The following is a 22,894-nucleotide window of genomic DNA, read 5'->3' on the forward strand; positions in this document are numbered from 1 at the left end:
GTGCAAAAAAAACCCCTTGGGACCCAGGAAGGTGCACTTGGGAATTCCTCTCTGTAGGGTATCCTCAAGCCCTTTCACCCCACCTCCGGGGAAAAGCTGAGAAAGAAAACAAAGGAAATCAGCTGTTGCCACCAGCTAATTAAACAACATATGCACGAACCTCTTAGGACACAAAAATTCAATCCTGTTCTTAAAAAAGGTAAATGTTATTAAAAACAAAAAGAAAGAAAATACATCTGGAACTTAGGCTATTGCCAGATTTAAAAAGAGCAAATATCATAATTAAGCATCAGGAATGGTTTTCTTGAGGTCCAGCTTAATGGTTACCAACAAAACAAAAGCATTTGGGGGTTAGCACAGAGGAGTCCACAAGCCAATAATAAATAAGAAAAATGACCCTAACTGCATCTTCCTAGACCAGGGGTGGGCAAACTACAGCCTGCAGGCTGGATCCGGCCCATCAAGGCTTTGGATCCGGCCTGTGGGATTGCCACTCCCGTGGCGCTGCGGGCCCCGTGCCGCTCCTGGAAGCGGCCAGCACCACATATCTGCGGCCCCTGGGGGAGAGGGGAGCAGAGGGCTTTGCATGCTGCCCTCACCTGCAGGCACCGCCCACTGCAGCTCCCATTGACGGGGAATGGGGAGCCAATGGGAGCTTCGGGGGAGGTACCTGCAGGCGAGGGCAGCGTACAGAGCCCTCTGTCCCTCCCACAGGGATCTGGGGCCAGCCACTTCCAGGAGCAGCACAGGGCCAGGGCAGGCAGACAGCCTGCCTGAGCCCCGCTGCCACCCTGGAAGTGCTCCAGGTAAGCAGTGCCAGAGTCCACACCCTGAACCCCTCCTGCACCCGAACCCCCTGCCCTACCTCTCCTGCACCTCAACCACCTGCCACATCCCGCACCCCTCCTGTGCCCAACCCCCTGCCCTGAGCCCCCTTCCACACCCCAACCCCCATCCCAGCCCTACATTCATGGCCTGCATGCAATTTCTCCACCAAGATGTAGCCCTTCAGCCAAAAAGTTTGCCCATCCCTGTCCTAGACATTCCCTGATTTACTTATGTTGTAAGAGCAGCAGTGATCTGAATGCTCTGAATAACTATTGTGACAAAGCTCTGTCCTTGCCTCTGTGGGTCCCACGTTTCCTGGCAGATTTCACTAGCCTCAGAGGCTCACTGTGACCCTCCACGTAACCCTTCTCTCTCTAGGGACAAGGGTCACAGTCTACTGAGCCATTTTCATCATAAGCCAGCGAGGGAGATGAGGAGAAGTTATCCTTCCTTGCACAGTCTCTGTTGTCTCCCAGTCTCAGTGATTAATCAGGGGGCAAATGGGGGGGGAGCCTGGGCCCACCCTCTACTTTGGGCTCCAGCCCAGGGACCCTAATAGTATCAGCTATGGTAGCTGACCTTTTAGAAACATGACCTGTACAATTCCCTGGATTACTTCCCCCATAGCAGCCCTGCACTTCCTCAAGCTCCACTTCACGGCCTCCTTCCTTGTGCCTGATATGGAGTGTACTACTCAGTCTCTCCAACAGCACAACTTCCTCCCACAGCTCCTGACATGCACACCCACCTGACTAACTGGGAGGCTTTTAATTAGTTTCAGCCAGCCCCTGATTGGCTTCAGGTGTCCCAATCAGCATAGGATTGTCCCTGCCTTCTGGAAAGTTCTTACTTGGCCCCAGGTGTCTTAATTGACCTGGAGCAGCTGCCATTTCACTTATCCTGGTACTAGGGATTTGTTTAGCCTGGAGCTAATATATCTTTCTCCCACTACTTTTCTATAGCCATCTCGCCTTGCCCTATCACACTATGCTCTATATAACCTGTATGTTCAAAAGGTCGGTTACACCTCCCCCTCCCGCTTTGTCTCCTTTCCCTCTTTGAATATCTGTGAAGTGGCTTTCCTCTGCCCCATCCCCCCCTCCCAGAATGCTTGTGGGATGAATGGGTTGCTTGAGCAGCTGGAAGATCAGAAGAGCTCCCAGGTAGACAAGGTGTCTGAGACTCTGATTAGGCAACGATCACATGCCCAACACATGGACCCTGCCCGAGGTGGAGAATGACCAACCAGATGCAGCCAAGTCATCTCATGTGGCAGGCCATAAGGAGCACATCCTTAAAAGGGGAAGGGGCCATGTGCTCAGGAGTGCACTCACAAGATTGTACCTCCTGTGAAGGCCCTTCACCTGGACCGCCTGGCCAGTAGTTCACCATGTTACATTCCATCATGCCTTGGGAAGACTTACCTTCATCACACCATCCGTTGCTGTGCTGTGGGACACTTACTTTAAAGGATCCTGACATCTCCAGTGCCCTGCCTGTCCTGGGAGCGTGAGTATGTGAATGTGACACTCCCCCTCCCCCTTCTTTTGAGCTTAGCTATCAGTTTAATAAACATGTTGCTTTCTGCCAAACTCTGGTGGGTCATTAGTCCTCCCTAAGCTTACTAGCTAGCCTAATTTCAGGTAACAACTTACATATCTGGGGTTTCAGATAAGTAGTTCTAGGTATGGTCTGATGATTTTCCATACATGGCTTAAAGCTTCTTATAGCATTGCTGCTATATCTCTCCTCTCTCCAGAGAACGAACAGACAGACAGACAGACAAAGGGAAAGTTTTTTCCCCAATTTAAAAAAGTTCTTGCCCTCCCATTGGCTCTTTTGGTCAGGTGTCTGCTCCCTTCCTTTTACCTGTGGACTTGTTAACCCTTTACAGGTAAAGGAAGTAGAGAACAGCTACTAACACGCATTTTGTAACTAACCAGCTGGCTGGGTGTCCATAAAAGGGAACTACCCCCTACCCCCACACCCTTCATTTATCACAATAAGTGATCTTTTATTATCACTTGCAGGAAGGGTGATACCAACGTACATTTCTGATGACTCTCCTTACTACCCCTCAAATCCAACTTTGCAAAATGTATAAGATTCCTATCCATTAATTGATGTGAGACTGGGAGCATGCAGAACTGACTGATTGTGGAGCTGCTGGCAGGTACAGATTTAATTGATATGGGGCTGCGGGTGATGCAGAATTAATTTACTGGCTTGTGTGCTGGAGGAGCTGAAAGCCTAAGCACCATCAAGCAACATTTTATACAAATGTATGTAATTATATGCAGATAGTGTTTTCCCCAAAAGATGCTTGCAGCTATACTCACCTGTACCATCAAACATGGTCAACTAGCCAGACCAGGAGGGTACAACTGCTCTAGACAGCTCAAGGGTTGGGCCCAACTACTTTAGTTTAGCTGTACAGCATAGTTCAGTATGTGTGTTTGTATGGCTGAATAGGTCTCTAAACATACTGTAAAGTTATAATCTACTCCTTATCTTTTTTTTAAAAAGGGTAACTAACTCAGATGGAATGCTGAAGTCAATTGTCAGACCCAGTTTAGCTCATCTCTATTCCCCTGCTATAAACATCAAGTTTCAAGATAGATGTGCTGGAGTTTCACATTGGTTATAAAACCATTACAAGAAAAAGTTTGAGGCTTTAACCCCAGATAGGCTGTACAAGGGATATTCAACTTTTTGTACCTGAAAAGTGCTGAGAAAAACATAAAAAAAGGAGGAGGTAAGGAATAGCAATCATTCATGTATGACCATGTCATTTTTTCCCCAGTTGTTTGTCACTGTATCCATTAAAGCAGTTATGGATAGCACTATGTGTTGTTCAAAATATTCCTGCAGCCTATAGCAAGAGTAAAAAATTAGAGAAATTTGTCTGCTACTGTCTGAATCTCCATCATTTAGATGAATATGTTAGGCCAGCTTTGAATAAATGGTCTAGTTTCTGATAAACTCCATGTGATGTTTATTTAAGACACCCCTCAAATAGAAAACACTAAAATATCACCAGAAGGTTTCCCAGGAATCTCAGCTGACTAAGCTCATTTACTTTTTCCATTTATCTTTAGAGTCCTAAAGAAGTACACTACTAAGAAATTTGTGCAAAAAAGGGAGGAAGTTACTTTGTTTCATTTAAACCAGTGGTTCTCAACCTATTTACCATTGTGGGCCGCAAGTTGAGAACCACTGTGCTAGACACAGTGGCCTGCCCAGCCCTCTACTGCCAACATGCCCCTCGGGGGGCAGGCCTGCACCACACACCACATTGACCCCCTACCCAGCACCACCCCCTCCTCCCTCCTGACTCCCTATTCCCAGTGCTCCCCTGCCCAGAGACCCCCCCCCCAAGACTCCTATGCCCAGCACCCCCCATCCAGACACCTCCACAGACCTCACACAACTGCATAGTGCCCTGCACACCACCCCCTGCGAGCCCCACCATCACAACTGCCCAGTGCCCTAACACACAGACCACCCCCCACAAACCCCTCACTGTCCAGCACCTCCTATCCCCTCGCTGCCCAGAGCCCTGCCACAGACCCCCTCCCCACCAAGACCCACTCTCCTGTGCCCTGTCCCCCAGCTGCACTCATTGGCCCTCCTGGGAGGTGATTGTGTCCACTGGACTGAGCCAGCAGCACGGCCGGAGCTGACTGAAGATCGCTTGTGCCTCTCTTAAGAGAGGCACAATCAGCCAGGCTGGAGCAGGAGTGAGGCCTGCCCAAGCCTGGCTCTCTCAGGACCCACTTGCCCAGCAGGGCTCCTTATGTTGGGCTACTGAGCTCTTCCCCTGCCTCAGGGACTGCTTCGCCTTCCCTGTTGGCAGGAAAGTTCCAGCAGGGCTCCAGCGTGACACCATTTCCCCCTCAGCTGGCCCTGCCCCCTGCTGGAGTGGTGCAGGAAACTGAATTTTTTTTTTAGCACCCTGCTGTGGCCCAGCAGTGTGCTAATTGGGGTGCATGTGGCCCACGGGCCGAGAACCACTGCTTTAAACGGATGACTGATTTAAATGGATCAACTATCAAAACAATTTTTTTAAATACATAATTTATTTCTCCTATTCTTTTCAAGATTGAAGCTACTTTGTAGACAAGCTAAACAGAAAGTTTGCTAAGTGTGGTTGTTTTGAAGAGCTATTTTCTGGGAAAAAAATTCTAATTTGCTTGCTAAAATTAGCCATCTAAAACCATACGTAACCACTAAGTAAATGTGGCCTAATTTTTCAGATGTGCTGAGCACTCACTTCAGTGAACACTCATTTGAAAACTCAGACTGCTTGCATTTAGTGCCTACATGGGGATTTAGGTTGCTAATTTTATGGAATTAAGCTCTAAAATATTGGCGCTAAATTTTTGATCAGTGAAACAACTCATATAATCTTAATTTGAAAGTTTAATTTTTAAGTACATGAGAAACCGCTCCAGGTACTTCTGTGCGAGGGTGTGATATGGGAATTAAGCTTAACATACATTTTATACGATATCTAAAAGTGCTTTATAAAGGAGGCAGTTCCCATCACTATTTTACAAAGAGGCAGCATGACTTATCGGTCAGCTATACAGCAGGTCAATGACAGTGGAGAGGTCTCCTAACTCCCAGTCCAGTGGTCTATCTACTGGAGCACATTGACTCCCAGCTATAAGCTGCACAATTATTAGAACAGCATATTCAGAGCATTTTCAACAGTATGAAGTACTTTTTAGTTAGCCACTACTTAGACTGTGAATATTAGGGGTTATTGGCTGGATTGTTAAGCAACTTTAACAGGGAGAGCACCATGTACTTAATGTATATTGGTGACTAAAGTTATTCTGAGTCTATGGTAAGCCTCCCACAACAGCATCCATGGGAGGGGGGGAAAAAAAAGCACACAAAGCTGGGAAAAAACCTCAAATGATATACCCTAATAGCATATACTTTTATTCATCCCGTTCCAGATTTCTGAAGGCACACTTACAAACATTTCAGACGTAATCTTGAGAGCCTTTTTTGAGCCAGAGCTCTTTATAACGAAGTCTTATTGTGTCCCTAGAACACCATTTACTTATCTGTATATTTTGCTGAACTACTGCCTGGAACAAATAGGAAGAGCTATAATCAGAACAGGAAAAATATTGATGGCATCTAACATTTTTCCTTCAGTGTCTGTGACTGGAAACTTGCACACAACATGGCTGGAAGCAGTCTTCCAGCCAGCTCCAGCCTCGTAAATATATCTTCACACATGAGAATTTTAAGCCTAGAGAGAAAACAGCCCTTTAGGATGTGAAAAATGACTTCAAGACACAATTCCATTGTTTGTTTTTACAGCTTGCCAACAGTTTTTCTGTCAAGAGCCTCTACTCCCATCTCTCATCTCTTATACAATATATAATAAATGACACTTACTGATGTATATAACAACCAACCAGTAAATGTTTCAAAGTAATATCGGTCCTGACAATTGTTTAAAGAAGCTTTGTTTGATAAGAAAGTCACAAAAATGTCCATATTAGAAAAGACTGACATTTCTCAATGGTGACCTGAAGAGTTCTGTAAAACTTGAAAGCTTGTCTTCCACCAACAGAAGTTGGTCCATAAAAGAAATTACCTCACCCACTTTTTTTTCTCAATTAAAACAGTTGGAAGGTAGAATAGTGTAAAAATACTGACAATTTCCTCAATGGAGGTGCAAACATTAATAAAGTATAAAGATGCACCTTAATAGCTGTGAGTATAAAAACAACAAAACCATCATGAAGGTATTCTGAATATTACATGGGGAATAACACATGTAGTCAGCCACCTAACACTCATTCACTGAGGTTCTGAATGATTGACATGTCAGTGTGAAATGGTGGTGTAGCCAGACAGCCAGCCCCCCCCCCCCCCCCCCCCCTCAGACCAGCATTGGTGGAAACACAGAAGGAAGCCGGAACACGGCACTTAACATATATTCCAGCACAGCCTTTGAAGCTGTGAAAAGCACAGGTGTGCTGCTACAATGTGCCTCTGGGAACAGATACAACGATTAAGCTCACAGCAGGCAGAGGCCCTGTGACAGACATGGCTCTTAGCCCCTACTAAATAGCGTGATGCACACACCAACATCCTAGGTGGGAAAATATTTACCCTGATAAAAGAAATGTCCAGTAGTCAACACTTATTGTTTCTCTCCCTTGCAAGTGTAAACTACTCTTGCGAAAGCTGGCATCACCCAGACAGACCAGCCTCAATTTGGCATAAGAAAGGAGAAAGAGAATAAAGGAGTACAGAGGTATAAGTAGGGGACCTACAGCACCATGATTTTTGAGTGCTTTTCACTATCTATCTGCTGGTCAGATAAGTGACAGCCTCCCAAGGCTTCTGCAGCTAAGAGGGTCCCTAAGCCTTGTCCCTTATTCGTCTTTCCGTGGAACTGAGTGACCAATCCTGGCTTGGCACCGCTGGAATCGAGAGATGCAAGGAGGGTAAGAAGCACCCACACCTGATCTCCTATCTTTAGTGTACACATATTTTGAAATAGAGCTCTATACTTTGTTTTCTTTCTTTGGGATTGTGGCTTCAGTTTTGTAACTTGTTTGTGTGTGTAACATCTCTACATTTAAATAAGTAGGCACTAGCAATTTTGTAACCACATGATTAGAATCTAGCTTAATAAATTTTGGTAACCATTTGTGCATAAGCCTGACTTGTTTTCTCTGGTTTACTGCAAAGCAGCCAACACAATTAAAGAACCTCAGCCGTTTTGGCTCTAAAGCCTGGCCATTAGGTGAGAGTACTAAGAGCCTAGCGTTGAGTTGTGCCGCCTCCACGGGGCAAACTCTTGGGGCACCTGTCAGTCAATCCTGGCTGCCCGCTGCGAAGGAGCTCTGAGCTCTAGTTAAAGTCATGGGTGTGGAGAGGCTCTTAGTGCTGCCATTGGGGCACCTGTCAGTCAGTATTGACTGCCCGCTGCGAAGGAGCTCTGAGCTCTAGCAGTTAAAGTCACGGGTGGTTAGGACCTTGGGGCATCCGTCAGCCTAGCCCGGGCTGCCCGCCGCGAAGGGACAGTGCGTCCCAGCGGTTAAAGTCACGGATGGTATAAACGGGCATAGCTGGCACCTCACCAAACATCCTTGGCCGTCGGCTAACAGGTGGTCAGATCAGATGTTGGTTTAACTCTTATCATTGGTTATGCTATCACTGTGACTGGTATTTTCTGTTGGTTTCACCATGTAGAATGGTGCTAGAGCCTTGAGGTATTTTGTGGAGATTAAGTGACCTGGGAGTAGCTGATAACCTACATCAGTGCTTTGACTCAGCTGCTATTATGCACAAAACATTCAAGAACAGATTATCAAAAAAAAACAACAGAAAATGTAATTACTTTTACATGGAGTAAACACCCTTCACGCATATTGTGCTGGGCACGTCTAGAGAATGAAAGCCCAATTTGTTAGCACAAACACTCATCAGTGTTTCAATTAGCTGCTCGTTAATTCACACCCACCCAAGAAACAATAATAAAGATGAAATATTGATTTAAACAAAGATGAATGTTTTCAAATTCACTTTTATATAATGGTGCAAAGTAATACAATACTTTTTACGAGCTGTAGCTCACGAAAGCTTATGCTCAAATAAATTGGTTAGTCTCTAAGGTGCCACAAGTACTCCTTTTCTTTTTGCGAATACAGACTAACACGGCTGTTACTCTGAATACTTTTTATATATACTCAAGTCATGTCACAAATATAAACAAATACAAAAACAGGATCTGTTTTTTATGGCAAGGGGAAAAAAAGACCAGGTTAAGCAGTTTAAATATTTTGCTTTGAACTTTCAACTTTTCCCCTTCTAGGGATTGGAAATCAACTCTCCACAGTTACTAGTAGTTGTGCTTCTCTGCTCAGACCCTCATTTGACAAACTTAATGGATCTGAAAAGGAATGTCTCTTTACTGTCCTGTTTGAACCCCCCAAGTCAACACTGTCATAGTTAAAAGAAAAGGAGTACTTGTGGCACCTTAGAGACTAACCAATTTATTTGAGCAGAAGCTTTCGTGAGCTACAGCTCACTTCATCGGATGCATACTGTGGAAGATCTTTTTATACACACGCTTCTTCTACACTTTCCACAGTATGCAACCGATGAAGTGAGCTGTAGCTCACGAAAGCTTCTGCTCAAATAAAATTGGTTAGTTTCTAAGGTGCCACAAGTATTCCTTGTCTTTTTGCGAATACAGATTAACACGGCTGTTACTCTGAAAACTGTCATAGTTTTGAAGTATGGCTTGTTAGTATGCTGCTGCACGGCCAGCAGAGGGAGCTCAACAGATCAGGCTCTCTGTGGTCCCATTAAAAATGGTTATTTGGTTAAAAGTGTCATTTTATCCGATTTGCTTTCCCTAGGCCGAGAAGGAAAAACACTTTATTATGGTTTCCTGGGAACAACTCTAGTTTTAAACTTTAAAAATTTCTTCTGTTTTCTTCAGCTGTATCCCCAACACTTTGATTTCATGCAAGGCTGGCAGTTGTCTTGCTGTGGCTGATGTCTAGCAATCAACCTGTAGCATTTCACTGATCAGTGACTATACTGGCTGCACAGGACTTTGTGGGGACCAGAAAGCTTCTTGCAGGTGAGGATGAAGGATATCACTGGGGCAGGAGGTCTACTATCCAACTATGACTGGATAGTAGAAGATGACAGCACCAATGGTAATATGGTTGAAGAGAGGGACAAGTGGGAAACAGGAGCTGAGAGAAGCTCACTTGGATCTCCCCTCTTCCTTTTAAGAGAGCTCTGTACATCCTGGAGGCAGCAAAAGTGATCAGCAAAGATCATCAGCAAGGAGACCTGTCACTGTTTGCTGTACTTGCATTAGGAGTGCTGAAGAGTATGCAGAAAAAAATTATATATAATTTTAAAGAAAAGGATTAGGGTTTTACTCGTATGAAGCCTCATTGACAAACTGGATAGTAGAGCAGAAATTCCTCTGATAGTTATCAATTCCCCATTAGATTAAGGTAAATCAAATTCTGGGGCCTACATAACTTATCTGGCAGCTTTACTTCTTCCAAATTACTAACTAATGCTTAAACCAGCAGTTCTGGCACTCTCAAATAGTCATAATCATGAAGTCATTACTTGCTCACACCTGGCCTTACTGCCCTACTTACAGTGGAGACTGTTGAAATATTTAATGTCTTGTAAAAAGTCAAGGATATCAGCATTCTAATTACTTTTTTCTGCAGAGGAATAGAAAAAACCCTCTCTGTTCATCAGTCCCACATTTTGATGGGGTTTGTTGTGAAATCAAGGCACATTGGCAATGAGCTGGCTTGGTACAGGTTCTGCCAATACATGCTCTGAAGAACCTAAATTCAAAAGTGACAGTCTTGACTGTCTAAAACTTCATGTGTTTTTTTTTAAAAGCAATTTCTAGTAAAAAAGAGTGTTGAGATTCTGCCCCACTGGTTTTACTTGTAAAGGCCTTCTATCAAATATAACCTGAAGGGTTAATGTTTAGCTATTCCACCTGGAAGCAGGCGGGGCACACCCTGACTGTTTCCTAGAAGCAATGCACACATTGCTCTATCCAAGGACAAGGGCTAGATATGAACCCTGAGAACTTGATTGTTTGGACAGCAACTGTGGGAGGTTTCTTTAGCCTGGGCTCAAGGCCTGAGAACCAGGATTGTAGTAGATAGAGGATGGTAACTAAGCATATGAATCAACGTCATACATTCCTTTGTGTAGCAGTGTGTAATGCTTAGGGGGAGAAATATAATAAAAGGAGAAGGTGGAAGGCAGGGGGGCAGAACAGCCCATCTCCGCTGACCAGCCTGTTTGCTTGCATAAAGCTGTGTTCTGTCTCATCACTGAACCGCCACAACTGGCGCCCAAACATGGGGCCCTCAGCACTCACCTCGCCCGGCAAGGGTTTCAGACGCGTCACTCATCCACTTCGTGGATCTCGGTGAGTATTTTTCATTGTGGTAAGTATGGGAAGCTCCCTCTCTGCTTTGCAAGTGCAACACCGCAATGAGCTGCAGTATTTGCTGCGTAAGGCTCAGCATGACTGCCCGGCTCGAGAACTCACTCTCCTGCTACAGGAGGTGTGTGCCAAGTGCCCGTGGTATCCTGAAGCCGGAAGCCTTAAGCTAGCGGACTGGGAGCGATTGGGCCAGACATTGCATGAAGAGCCTCGGGCGCCCGTGCAGGCTTTACATGCCTGGCACCTCTGCCGCGACGTGGTACAGCGTGTCGCCTCTGACAGACCCTCCCTCGCGAGGCTGGTGCTCTCGCCACCCCCGTCCGCCCCTGCAGCCATCCCCCCTCCTGGCGATGCGACACAGCGTGTCGCCTCGGAAAGGCCCTCTCCAGCACCAACAGAGGAGCTGCCGATCCTGCCACCCCCGTCCGCTCCTGCAGCCATCCCTCCCCCTGCTTCGCCCCCAGTGCCTCTATTACCACCGCCTCCCTGGCCTTCCCCACCGGAGCCGGTGTGTGATCACCCTCCCCCCGTGGAGCCCCCCGGAGGGTCATCTGCATCTGCTCAGAAGCTTTCGCTGGTGCAACAAATGGTTCACGCAGCAAAAGCTCAATCAGATCTTACAGCAGAGGAGCTGGCTGATCTGGTCTCCATTTGCCCGGTGACCTGGCAGAATGATGACCAGGGCAACCCCGTGGGCACCTGGACCACTCTGCCATACTCGGTGGTTAGAGAGGTAAAGAAAGCAATTCGTGAATTTGGCCTGACTAGCACCTTTGTGCGTGGTCTCATTGAAGGGATGGGTACTGGGTACTCCCTAATCCCTGAGGATTGGAAAACACTGCTGCACATGATGTTGTCACCCAGTCAGTATGTTATTTGGCTTAGTGAGTATCGGCAGATGGCAGAACGCCAAGCTCAGGTACATAGAGAGCACGGTATCATTTATGAGCATTTGGCAGGGGAGGGCCCGTTTGCTACTATTGAGATGCAGTCTCAACTCCCTCAGGCCGTCTTCCCCATTATTTCCACCTGTGCCCAGCATGCTTTCAAGAAGGTCCCGGATTCAGGCAAGCCCACCAAAAGCTTTGTCAGTATCCGTCAGGGTGCCTTAGAGTCCTTTTTGGATTTTACCAACAGATTGCAGGAGGCTATCCTCCGACAGGTGGATAACACTGAGGCAGCTCACGAGCTCCTGTTAAAATTGGCAGTTGAAAATGCAAATGAGGATTGCCGCCATACTCTCCAGGCAGCACAAGCCTCTGGTATTTTAGAGCTCTCAGACATGCTGCGGGCGTGCCAGAACATTGGCACACAAGCCCACAAGGCTGGAGTTCTGGCTGCCACCCTCAGAAAAACTGGGAAGGAGGGGAAGCGCTGTTACCGCTGTGGTGAGGGTCATTTTCAGCGGGAGTGCCGCTCATCTAAGGCACCAGCCCGACCCTCAAAGAAGTGCCCCAAGTGTGGGAAAGGTTATCACTGGGCTAATCAGTGTCGTAGCGGGTCGGGAAACCGCGCGACGGGTCCCCCCCGAACCCAGGGCCAAACGGGGGTGTTTCCTACTCAGGCAATCGCTCCTCTGCCTTGGAATCCGTAGACTCTATGAGGGCAGCGACTGCTGGAAGCGCAGGGCTTAATTTGATCATGCAGGAGGACACTGACTTTCGGCTGCCAGGGGAGGTCTGTGCCATACCTACACAGGTGACGGGACCTCTCCCTGCTGGCTTTGTAGGTCTTGTTCTCCCTCGCTCACATGCTGGGAAACAGGGCTTTTTTGTCATTCCAGGGGTCATTGATGCTGATTACACTGGCATTATTAAGGTTCAGGTGTGGACTCATCTTCCACAGTCGCTCCCGCGTGGACGGTCAATTGCACAATTGATTTTAGTCCCCTAACAGGTGCCAGCTGCCGAGGATCGAACTCGGGGCGGAGGAGGCTTTGGATCGACGTTGTCTCACTTGCCGTCTCACAGCGCGTCTTCTCCACTTGTTGCTCTGACAATGTCAGTCCGCCCCTCGAAACCTCAGTTAACACTTCTCTTAAATGATGTTCCTTTTACAGGGCTGGTGGACACTGGAGCTGACGTTACAGTGATTCGTGATCTGGAGTGGCCGGTTAGTTGGCCTACGGTTCCTTCTAAAGAGTTGTGGGGGATTGGGGGTAGCAAACCCGGGCGCCAAAGTTTGTCTTGGGTCACGGTCTCTAAACCAGGAGGCCGTGCCCTTGCTACAATCCGCCCTTTTGTGCTCCCTGTCCACCTCAATATTTGGGGCCGTGATTTACTTACAAAGTTAGACACCACCCTCGATATTAACATCTGATGGCCCAAAACCCTCCCTCACCCACCGTGCCCTCCGCCTTACCCTTGGTATGGCAATCCTTAGAGCCCGTATGGATTGACCAGTGGCCCCTCCCTCTAGAAAAGCTAAAAGCGCTTCATTCACTTGTGCAGCAGCATTTGCAAGCACAGCAATTGGAGAGCTCCACCAGTCCCTGGAACACCCCAGGTTCGTTATTAAGAAAAAATCAGGTGCTTGGCGGCTGTTACATGATTTAAGGGAAATAAATAAACGCATCCAACCTATGGACCCCTTGCAATTTGGCTTACCAAATCCAAATTTAATTCCTCAAACCGATCAACTTTGTGTGTTAGATTTAAAAGATTGTTTTTTCACCATCCCCCTTTGCCCTCAAGATCGCGAAAAATTTGCATTTACGGTGCCACAATATAATAATCAGCAAGCCTCTCAAAGGTATCAGTAGAAGGTCTTGCCCCAGGGAATGCAAAATAGTCCAACCTTGTGTCAGCTTTTTGTGGATCGGGCCCTTGCCCCTTTCCGTGCCCGGTACCCTTCGCTGAAGGTCTACCATTACATGGATGACATTTTGCTAAGCGGTCCCCGGGTCACGGCACAACAGCTTGAACCTTTATCTCAGATTCTCGGCCAAAATGGCCTGTTAGTGGCACCAGAAAAAATCCAACGCTCTTATCCCTACCACTACCTCGGATATAAGGTTTTACAAACCTATGCTGCTCCGGTTCGTCCGGAATTAATTTTACCTCAACCCCTAACCCTTGTTAAATTACAACAGATTTTGGGTCATTTAAATTGGATTCGGCCCTATTTTCGTCTCCCCACTTCAATGCTGCAGCCGTTGTTTGAGCTCCCGCGTGGAGCCCGGGCACCGGGTGCGGTTATTGCCATCACTGAAAAGCATACTGCCTGCATTCGACAAATCAATGCAGCATTGAGTCAGCAGTTTGTGGACAGACTCCCAGAGGTCCGTCCCTTACAATTGGTTCTTCTTGCCACCCCTCATACGCCAACTGCGGCTCTGTTTGTTTGTACCCCGTACAGACACAGCCGTCTCTATTATAGAGTGGCTGTACCTTTCATCCACCCCTCCTCGAAATATTTATCCGTATTTAGATGCCCTATCTGATCTTGTTCGTAAAGCCCGCCACCGTGCAGTGCAACTCACTGGCACTGATTTAGTTGCCATTGTGCTCCCCTTGTCCCGTACTGAATTTGACTCTTTGTGCCACACCTCCTTGCCCTGGCAGGTTGCTCTTTGTGATTATGTGGGAGAGATTTCTTACAATCCTCCAAAAGATCCTTGGTTGGTCATTACCCAAAAGGTGCCCCTAGTTGTTCATCGTCTTAGCCGCTCTCAACCCATTATTTCCGCTGTCACTCTTTTTACTGATGGCTCTCCCCACCGAGGTGTAGTCACTTATCAGTTGGGTGACCCCCCTCGTTGGCATTCTCGTTTTACACTGCCTCAGCGTTCTGCACAGCGTTCAGAATTGGCTGCTGTTATTTTGGCCTTTCAACTTTTTGCTGATTGTCCCTTTAATTTAATTGTGGATACCCATTATGTTTATCAGGTAATTGATCATTTACCCCTTACCCTCATTACCCCTCAGGTTGATGCAGACCTCCTTCACCTGTTTTTGTCTTTACAGCATCTTCTTGCCACTCATCATTTCCCTTACTTTGTTGCTCATATTCGCAGTCATACCCCTCTGCCTGGGCCACTCACTGAGGGCAATGCACGTGCTGATCGCGCGTTGCGTGGTCAGGTAAATTCCCTTTTTTCTGACCCCATTGAAAGCCATGCCTTTTTTCATCAGCCTGCCTCTGTTTTGGCCCGGCAGTGTCACATTCCTGCTGATCATGCACGTTCCATTGTTCGTTCCTGCCCCCACTGTGCTGCTGCTGCTCCTACTTTTTCTTATGCCGTTAACCCCAGAGGTACCGCAGCAAATCAGCTGTGGCAAATGGACGTTACTCATGTGCCACAATTCCGCCCCTATTCATTTTTACATGTTTCCGTTGATACTTATTCAGGCTTCCTTTGGGCAACCCCACAACGTGGGGAAGCCACTAACAAAGTTATTCACCATTTGCTGGCCTGCTTTTCTGTTATGGGTCACCCCTGCCAAATTAAAACAGATAATGCCCCAGCCTACTGCTCTGCAGCCCTCTCCACCTTTTGTGCCCGCTGGGACGTCCGTCTTAAACACGGAATCCCTTATAATTCCATGGGCCAAGCCATTGTTGAACGTGCCAATCGCACACTCAAAACCTTGCTAGATAAACAATTAAAACAAGGGGAGCTGCGTCTCCGAACCTTAGGAGACATTCAACAACAAATGCATATCCTCTTGTTTACTTTAAATAATTTAACACTGAATGCAGATCAGCAGACCCCTGCGGATCGGCATTTTCACAAATCTGAGGTACTGGAAAGACCGCGTGTCTTTTACCGTCAGCTGCCCGATCCACAGTGGCTGGGCCCAGCACCTCTAATCACTTGGGGTCGGGGATATGCTGCTGTGTCTCTCCCTGCAGGACCGTTGTGGGTTCCAGCCCGGTGTGTGCGACTGGCACTTAAACAACATGGCATGGCACCAGGGGCTGTCGAATCCCATACCAGAGTTTCAGCTGACCTTGGAGGAGACCGCGTTGCCCCCTGAGTCGACAACGACGGGACGGAAACGGAGGAGGCGTAGTGTCCCAAGCCAGCCCGTGACATGGGGAGCAGTAAAAGCATTGGTCGCCACGGCTCAATGAAGACTGGCAGCAGATCAACAGCCAGAGACTCCTGAGACTTTGTTTGTGGCGATTCTTGCCCAAATCACTGCTAATTCTGTGATGATTGTGTGCCTTTTGTGCCTGCTATTTCCTGTAGGGGTTGGCTCGGAAGCGCCTCCCCCGTTACAAGCCCAAATGACATATAACATATGGGAAAGATTGGCTTCAATAGCAAATGTTACCCACTTTTGTTTATCTAATTCTGTAGCAGCCGGAGATTTGTTAGGTACATGCCTTATTCCAGTATGTCATCACCCTGGGGAGATGGAGAATAAGACACTGTTCTCTGCTTATGCTAATCTTTCCTCCCAGTACTCTAGCATGGCTAATTGGGGCCCGGCCAACTATACTCTGCCTCACATGGCTATATCCCTCCACACACCGTACCCGGCCGGGGCTCACAATGTCACCTGTGCGCATGTAGTTAACTGCACTAGTACAAAGGTGCCCTTGGGCTGTCAAAAAATTTCTCAATCCCTTTTAAATTGTTCCCATGCTGTTAATGTTTCATATAATTATGGCCATATCATCCTACCATCAGGATGGGTTTTTACTTGTGGTTCATGCACCTTTAATTATATTCCTGCAAATTTAAGTGATGGCACCCTTTGCTGTCTTAGTAGAATGATACTTATATTGCCTTTTGCTGGTCACAATTGTAGTAAAAGAAGTGTACCCCTTTTAGATGATTATATTGCAGATGTTAAGCTTTTGGTTATTTTGTGTTTGTAATCATTGGGCTTATTTTTGTTGCTGCTGTGTACAATGTATTCCTTCCTTGTTAAGACTTTGTAAAATTTTGCCCTGGAAAGCTCCCCAGGTTATGTCCTTGTCTGTCTGGGAGTTAAATAGCATGACAAAACAAATTGACGGCTACCATGAGATGGCCAACTATCAATAAATAAAAAACGGGGAGATGAAGGGTTAATGTTTAGCTATTCCACCTGGAAGCAGGCGGGGCACACCCTGACTGTTTCCTAGAAGCAATGCACACATTGCTCTATCCAAGGACAAGGGCTAGATATGAACCCTGAGAACTTGATTGTTTGGACAGCAACTGTGGGAGGTTTTTTTTGCCTGGGCTCAAGGCCTGAGAACCAGGATTGTAGTAGATAGAGGATGGTAACTAAGCATATGAATCAACGTCATACATTCCTTTGTGTAGCAGTGTGTAATGCTTAGGGGGAGAAATATAATAAAAGGAGAAGGTGGAAGGCAGGGGGGCAGAACAGCCCATCTCCGCTGACCAGCCTGTTTGCTTGCATAAAGCTGTGTTCTGTCTCATCACTGAACCGCCACAATAACCAATCAATTTATATGTGGAAAACAAGCAACAAAAGGACCCAATGTGACCCAGATGCAGCATAGGAAATCACTTTGCAATCACTGGGAATTCTGCTTGCCAACTGGGCTGCAGAATCAGGCCTGTAGGCAACACTGAAATCAGACAGAAACTACAGAGACTAATTGCACTTCTATTGGTTTACTATAGATCCAAATACACAGTACCCATCAACATACCATCTGAAGTTAATGGAGAATTTTGGCCTGTAGAAACAGGTCAGTTTATTTCATACATCATAGTTCTGCTTCTTGCTAGAAAACTAGCAGATAGTAATTTTCTAGAAGTATCAAGAAAGCTCTCATGAGAACAAGTTACAGAGCATCAGAATGATTATAAAAACAACAGACTAAGAAATAGCGCATAACAGTGACTTGAAATAAAATCAGTGATAATGAAAGAAGAATCCATTAGTCAAATACAGAGACACATCTGACAACTGGTGCTTGTCAAAACTTGCTACTGTACTTTAAATTCCTTGCTAGTGGTAGGGTTTTTTTTGGGGGGGAGGGGGAAGAAAGCACAATTTAACAAGTGTAATTTTAAGATAGTCTTCTGTGTATAGATTCTGTATTTATACTGACAATTGTCAGTACGCAAGCACTTAAATATCCTTCCCCCAAATTGGTTGTAGATCCCTCAAGACACAAACCCATCAGCTGGGAGATATTGGAGTGGAACAGCCTTAGACATACCTGCTAATGCTATTAGCAATGAGACATCCAAATTGAGTTTCCTCCCACTTAGGGACATCCATTACTGGGATTGATGACTCTCTTTCACGACCCCAGCAACAATTAACATATGGCCTGCTTTGGAAGTCTGCTGCAGTTACATGCTCTGTAAAAGCCCTGGATAGAGAGATTGGAACAGGTGATAGAAAGCAGAGGGCCAAAGACAGAGCACTTTAGTTTGTTAATATGCCCAGTGTATCAGAGCCAGAGATTTTTTCCTTAGTTGAACCTGCTGGGGCAGCTTATGCCCTCTGCTGCCTTGTGCTACTGCATGAGGGTATAAAGGGTACAGCCACCCCCGACCTCAGTTCCTTTTTACCGGCCAGAGTCCAATAGAGAGGGGAAGGAGGGTGGGTTGTGAAATACACATGCAACACATACTGAACAATCGTTACAGAACAGGTAGCTGTTTTTCCTTCAGATGATTGCACATATCCGTTCCACTTCAGATGACACACAAGCAGATCAGTATGGAGGTGGGTTTTGCAGTGTACTTGAATAATGTCTAAAGGACTACTCATCTGAACTTGGCATCGTTCTGGAATACTAAGACATGGCACGAATGGTAAAGGTGCATTCCGATGACCAAGCTTCAGCCCTACAAATGTCTGTTAGGGGCACCTTAGTTAGCACGCTCAGCTTCTATCACCACTCTACTTGGCAACGTTACGTTGGCAATGTCATAGCACATACATATGCAAGAAGGAAATCTCTGAATTGAGACTGGAACACCCTTCGTCCTGTCTGTAATTACTATTAACTGTTGGGATGATAATTTAAACAATCTGCCCAAGTAAAAAGCTAACATCCTTCTGAAAGGTATGGAGTCTCTCTTCATCCTTTATGAGAATGAAGCTTATGAAAGAAAGTTGGTAAGTACGCTGCTGGACTGAGCTAGAATTTCAGCACTACTTTAGTCACAAATTTCAGATGAAGATGCAAGTAAACTTTGTCTTTATAAAAGACTTTGTAAGGAGGGACGAAGACCAACACTTGTAATTCCCTCACTCTTCTCACAGAGGTAATAGCTACCAAAAACGCTTTCATGGACAGATGAAGTAAAGAGCAGGTAGCCATCGACTGAAAGGGTGGACCCATCAACACCAGATCCAAGTCTCAGGGAGGGATCAGATCCACCTCTTGGGGATATAACTTGTCCAGACCCTTTAAAAATCTAATTGACATCAGATTGGAGAAAACAGAACATTTCCTGACCAGAGGTTGGAAATGGAGATAGCTGCCAGGTGAACCCTCATAGAACTAATGGATAGGCCTTGTTGTTTCAATTAGAATAGTTCAGGACATTGCTGTATGGAAGCCCAGGCGGGTGAAACACCTTTTTGCTGTGACCATAAGGAGTAAGTACATATATCTAGTAGAAAGCTTTCTGCTTTTCAGGAGCATGTTTTGCACATTCTCTGAACAGACCTCCTCCTGAGGCGTTAGCCATGGAGAAGCAGCAACCCAAGAAGAAGTGTCCGTAACTAGTTAATGTGGGTAGGGGAGGGGCGAAGGGAACTCTCATACATACACTTGCCTGATCTGTTCACCAATTCAGGGAGGCTAACACTCCTACAGGCACTCAAATCAGCATGTCTAGAAGGTGACAAGCCAAGAAGTACACTGAGCTTACTCAGCCCTACTACTTCCCGAGACGAAGTCTGGCACACCAAACCACATATGTGCAGGGGGCCATTTGCCTCAGAAGTCTGAGTTTCTTATAGTGATGATTGGATAGGCTTTTAGGTCTATGGATATCGTTAACATTTTCTGGCTTGAGGAAGGAAAGCCCTGGATACTGTAGAATCCTATAAATTCTATCCTCTGAACTGTGAGAAGACTCACTTGTCCCCATTGATTGACACCCCAGAACACTGAAGAAAGACCAGAATTTTGGACATACTGAATTCACCCTGGCTCTTGGACCAACCTCACACCAGCCAGTCCTCCAGATAGAGAAATACTTGCAACATGTGTTCCTTAGGAATTTGTCCACCACCACACAAATACTTGTGATGCTTTGGGAAGGCCAAAGGGCAGGATAAAATGGTTACTTTCTCGTAACTGTTGTTCTTGAGATGTAGTGTTCATGTCCATTCCACATTTGGTGTTCGCGCGCTGCGTGCACGAGCGTCGGAAACTTTTTCCCTGAGCGGCTCCCATCAGGCCGGCGGGCCCCGCGAGTGGCACCACTGTGCCGTGCATATATACCCCTGCCGGCCTGACCCCCTCCAGTTCCTTCTTGCCGGCGACTCCGACAGAGGGGGAGGAGGGTGGGTGGTGGAATGGACATGAACAACACATCTCAAAGAACAACAGTTACGAGAAAGTAAGTAATCGTTTTTTCTTCGAGTGCTTGTTCACATCCATTCCACATTAGCTTACCTCTGGAGGAGGGTAGGAGTCACGGAACAACTGCTAGGAGGACAGCTTTGCCAACTGCTGCGTCCTTTCTGGCCTGCTGGTTGACTGCATAGTGGGTCGCGAAGGTATGCACCAAGGACCAGGTGGCTGCTCTGCAGATCTCCTGGATCGGGACCTGTGCCAGGAACGCCGTGGAAGTTGCCTGTGCCCTGGTCGAGTGGGCCATGACCGCCGGGTCCGGAATGCCTCCGAGCTTATAGTACGCCCGGATGCAGCTTTTAATCCAAGACGAAATTCGCTGCGCCGACACTGGGAGGCCTTTTATTCTCTCAGTTACAGCCACAAACAGCTGCATAGATTTGCGAAAGGGCTTGGTGAGTTCCAAATAGAATGCCCGCGCTCGATGCACATCCAAGGTGTGCAAGCTGCGGTGACTTGGGTCCGTATGGGGTTTCGGGAAGAACACTGGCAGACAAATGTCCTGGCTCAGATGGAATTGGGAGACCACCTTAGGGAGGAACTTGGGGTGCGGCTGGAGCTGCACCTTGTCCTTGTGAAATACTGTGTATGGTGGCTCAGAGGTGAGGGCCCCCAGGTCGGACACCCTTCTGGCCGAGGTAATGGCAACCAGAAATGCCACCTTCCAGGAAAGGTGGAGGAGAGAACAGGTAGCGAGGGGCTCGAAAGGGGGTCCCATGAGTTTAGAAAGGACCAGGTTAAGGTTCCATGGAGGGACTGGGGGGCGGGAGTACGAGAACACCCTCTCCAACCCCTTAAGGAACCGTCCCACCATTGGGTGGGAAAACACCAAGCCCCCTGGGAACCCCGGATGAAAGGCAGAGATGGCTGCTAGGTGCACTCTGAGTGAGGACAGGACTAGCCCTTGCTGCTTGAGGTGCAGGAGGTACTCCAGAATGGCCTGCACTGGGGCCTGGCCCAGCTGCACCTGTCAGGGTTCACACCAACAAGACAACCTTTTCCACTTAGCCATATAGACTGCTCTGGTAGAGGACTTTCTACTGCCAAGCAGAATATGCTGCACAGGAAGAGAGCACTGGCTCTCCAGGGCATTTAGCCACAGAGCCTCCATGCGGTCAGGTGCAGTGACTGCAGGTCGGGCTGGAGAAGCCGCCCGCTGTCCTGTGTAATGAGGTCCCGGTGTAGGGGCAGGACTACTGGGGCCTCCACCAACAGCTCTAGGAGCGATGTGTACCAGTGTTGGTGGGCCCAAGCTGGGGTGAGGAGGATCACCGCCACCCTGTCCGTGCGCACCTTGTGCACCAAGGGGAGCAGGGGGGAGGCATACATCAAGCCCCCCCTCCACAGGATCACAAACACATCCACAAGAGAGCCCGGGCTGTGGCACTGGAACGAGCAGAACCGCAGGCACTGAGCGCTGGCCCCGGTGGCAAACAGATCTACCTGGGGAAACCCCCACCTGCGGAAAAGCGAAAGCACGATGTCTGCCCTGAGCATCCACTCGTGCATACAGTACAACCTGCTGAGGGAGTCCGCCAGCTTGTTCCGCATCCCCAGGAGATAGGACATCTCGAGGTGAATTGCAAGGCCTATGCAACGGTCCCAGAGGAGGAGAGCCTTGCAACAGAGTGGCGAGGAATGAGCCCCACCCTGCTTGTTTATATAAAACATGGCAGTAGTGTTGTCTGTCAGAACTGTTATGCTGTGACCACTCAGAGTGACGTGAAAGGTCTGGCAGGCGAGACGAACTGCCCTGAGCTCCTTCACGTTGATATGGAGCGACTGCTCTGCTTCAGACCACAACCCCCTGCATCATGAGGTCCCCCAGGTGAGCCCCCCATCCGTGGTCTGACACATCCGTCACAAGCGTCAGGTCCGGAAGTGGGGTGGCAAAGGGGATGCCTTTGCAAACCACAGGCTGGGACTGCCACCACAGTAAGGAGTCCAGCACGTCCCTTGGGGCTGTCACTACCAAATCCAGGGGGTCCCTGCCTGGGCGGTACACCTGAGCGAGCCACACCTGCAGAGTCCTGAGTCTCAGTCTGGCATTCCTGACCACGTGCGTGCATGCTGCCATGTGGCCCAGCAGCCGCAGGCAGCACTTGGCTGTCGTCGTTGGAAACTGGTGCAGGGAGGTCACTGCTTGCTGGATAGCCCGGAATCAGGATATTGGAAGGCTTGCCCTGGCCTGCACCGCATCCAGGACCGCTCCTATGAATTCCACTCTCTGCGTGGGCACAAGAGTGGACTTGGGGACATTGACCAGGAGCCCCAGTTTGCGGAACAATCTCAGGGCCTCCTCCACATGGCCCCGCCACCACCGCCATGCACTTCGTGAACACCCTTGGGGCCACGGTGAGACCAAATGGGAGAACCGCAAACTGGTAATGTTCTTGGCTCACGGTGAAGAATAGGAACCGTTGATGTGCTGGGAAGATGGCAATATGAAAGTATGAATCCTTCATGTTGAAGGCGGCGTACCAGTCCCCTGGATCCAGGGAAGGGATGATGGTGCCCAGAGAGACCATGAGGAACCAGGCCTTGACCAGGAATTTGTCGAGC

General features: G+C 47.7%; 1 protein-coding gene across 2 annotated transcripts; it reads left to right on the forward strand.

Moving 5' to 3' along the window:
* The first annotated feature begins 10,812 nt into the window (after positions 1–10,812).
* Positions 10,813–17,181, forward strand: LOC140918138 (endogenous retrovirus group K member 5 Gag polyprotein-like). 2 transcript variants are annotated; one of them, XM_073361898.1, is made up of 3 exons: positions 10,813–12,928; positions 14,782–14,898; positions 15,671–17,181. In XM_073361898.1, exon 1 carries the CDS (start codon positions 10,824–10,826, stop codon positions 12,408–12,410), a length of 1,587 nt encoding a protein of 528 aa, XP_073217999.1. In that variant the 5' UTR covers positions 10,813–10,823; the 3' UTR covers positions 12,411–12,928; positions 14,782–14,898; positions 15,671–17,181. The 2 variants fall into 2 exon arrangements, with proteins under 2 accessions (XP_073217999.1, XP_073217991.1); XM_073361890.1 differs by lacking the exon at positions 14,782–14,898.
* Positions 17,182–22,894: the final 5,713 nt, after the last annotated feature.

The sequence above is a fragment of the Lepidochelys kempii genome, chromosome 1 (assembly GCF_965140265.1).
Source record: "Lepidochelys kempii isolate rLepKem1 chromosome 1, rLepKem1.hap2, whole genome shotgun sequence".
Classification (NCBI taxonomy): domain Eukaryota; kingdom Metazoa; phylum Chordata; order Testudines; family Cheloniidae; genus Lepidochelys; species Lepidochelys kempii.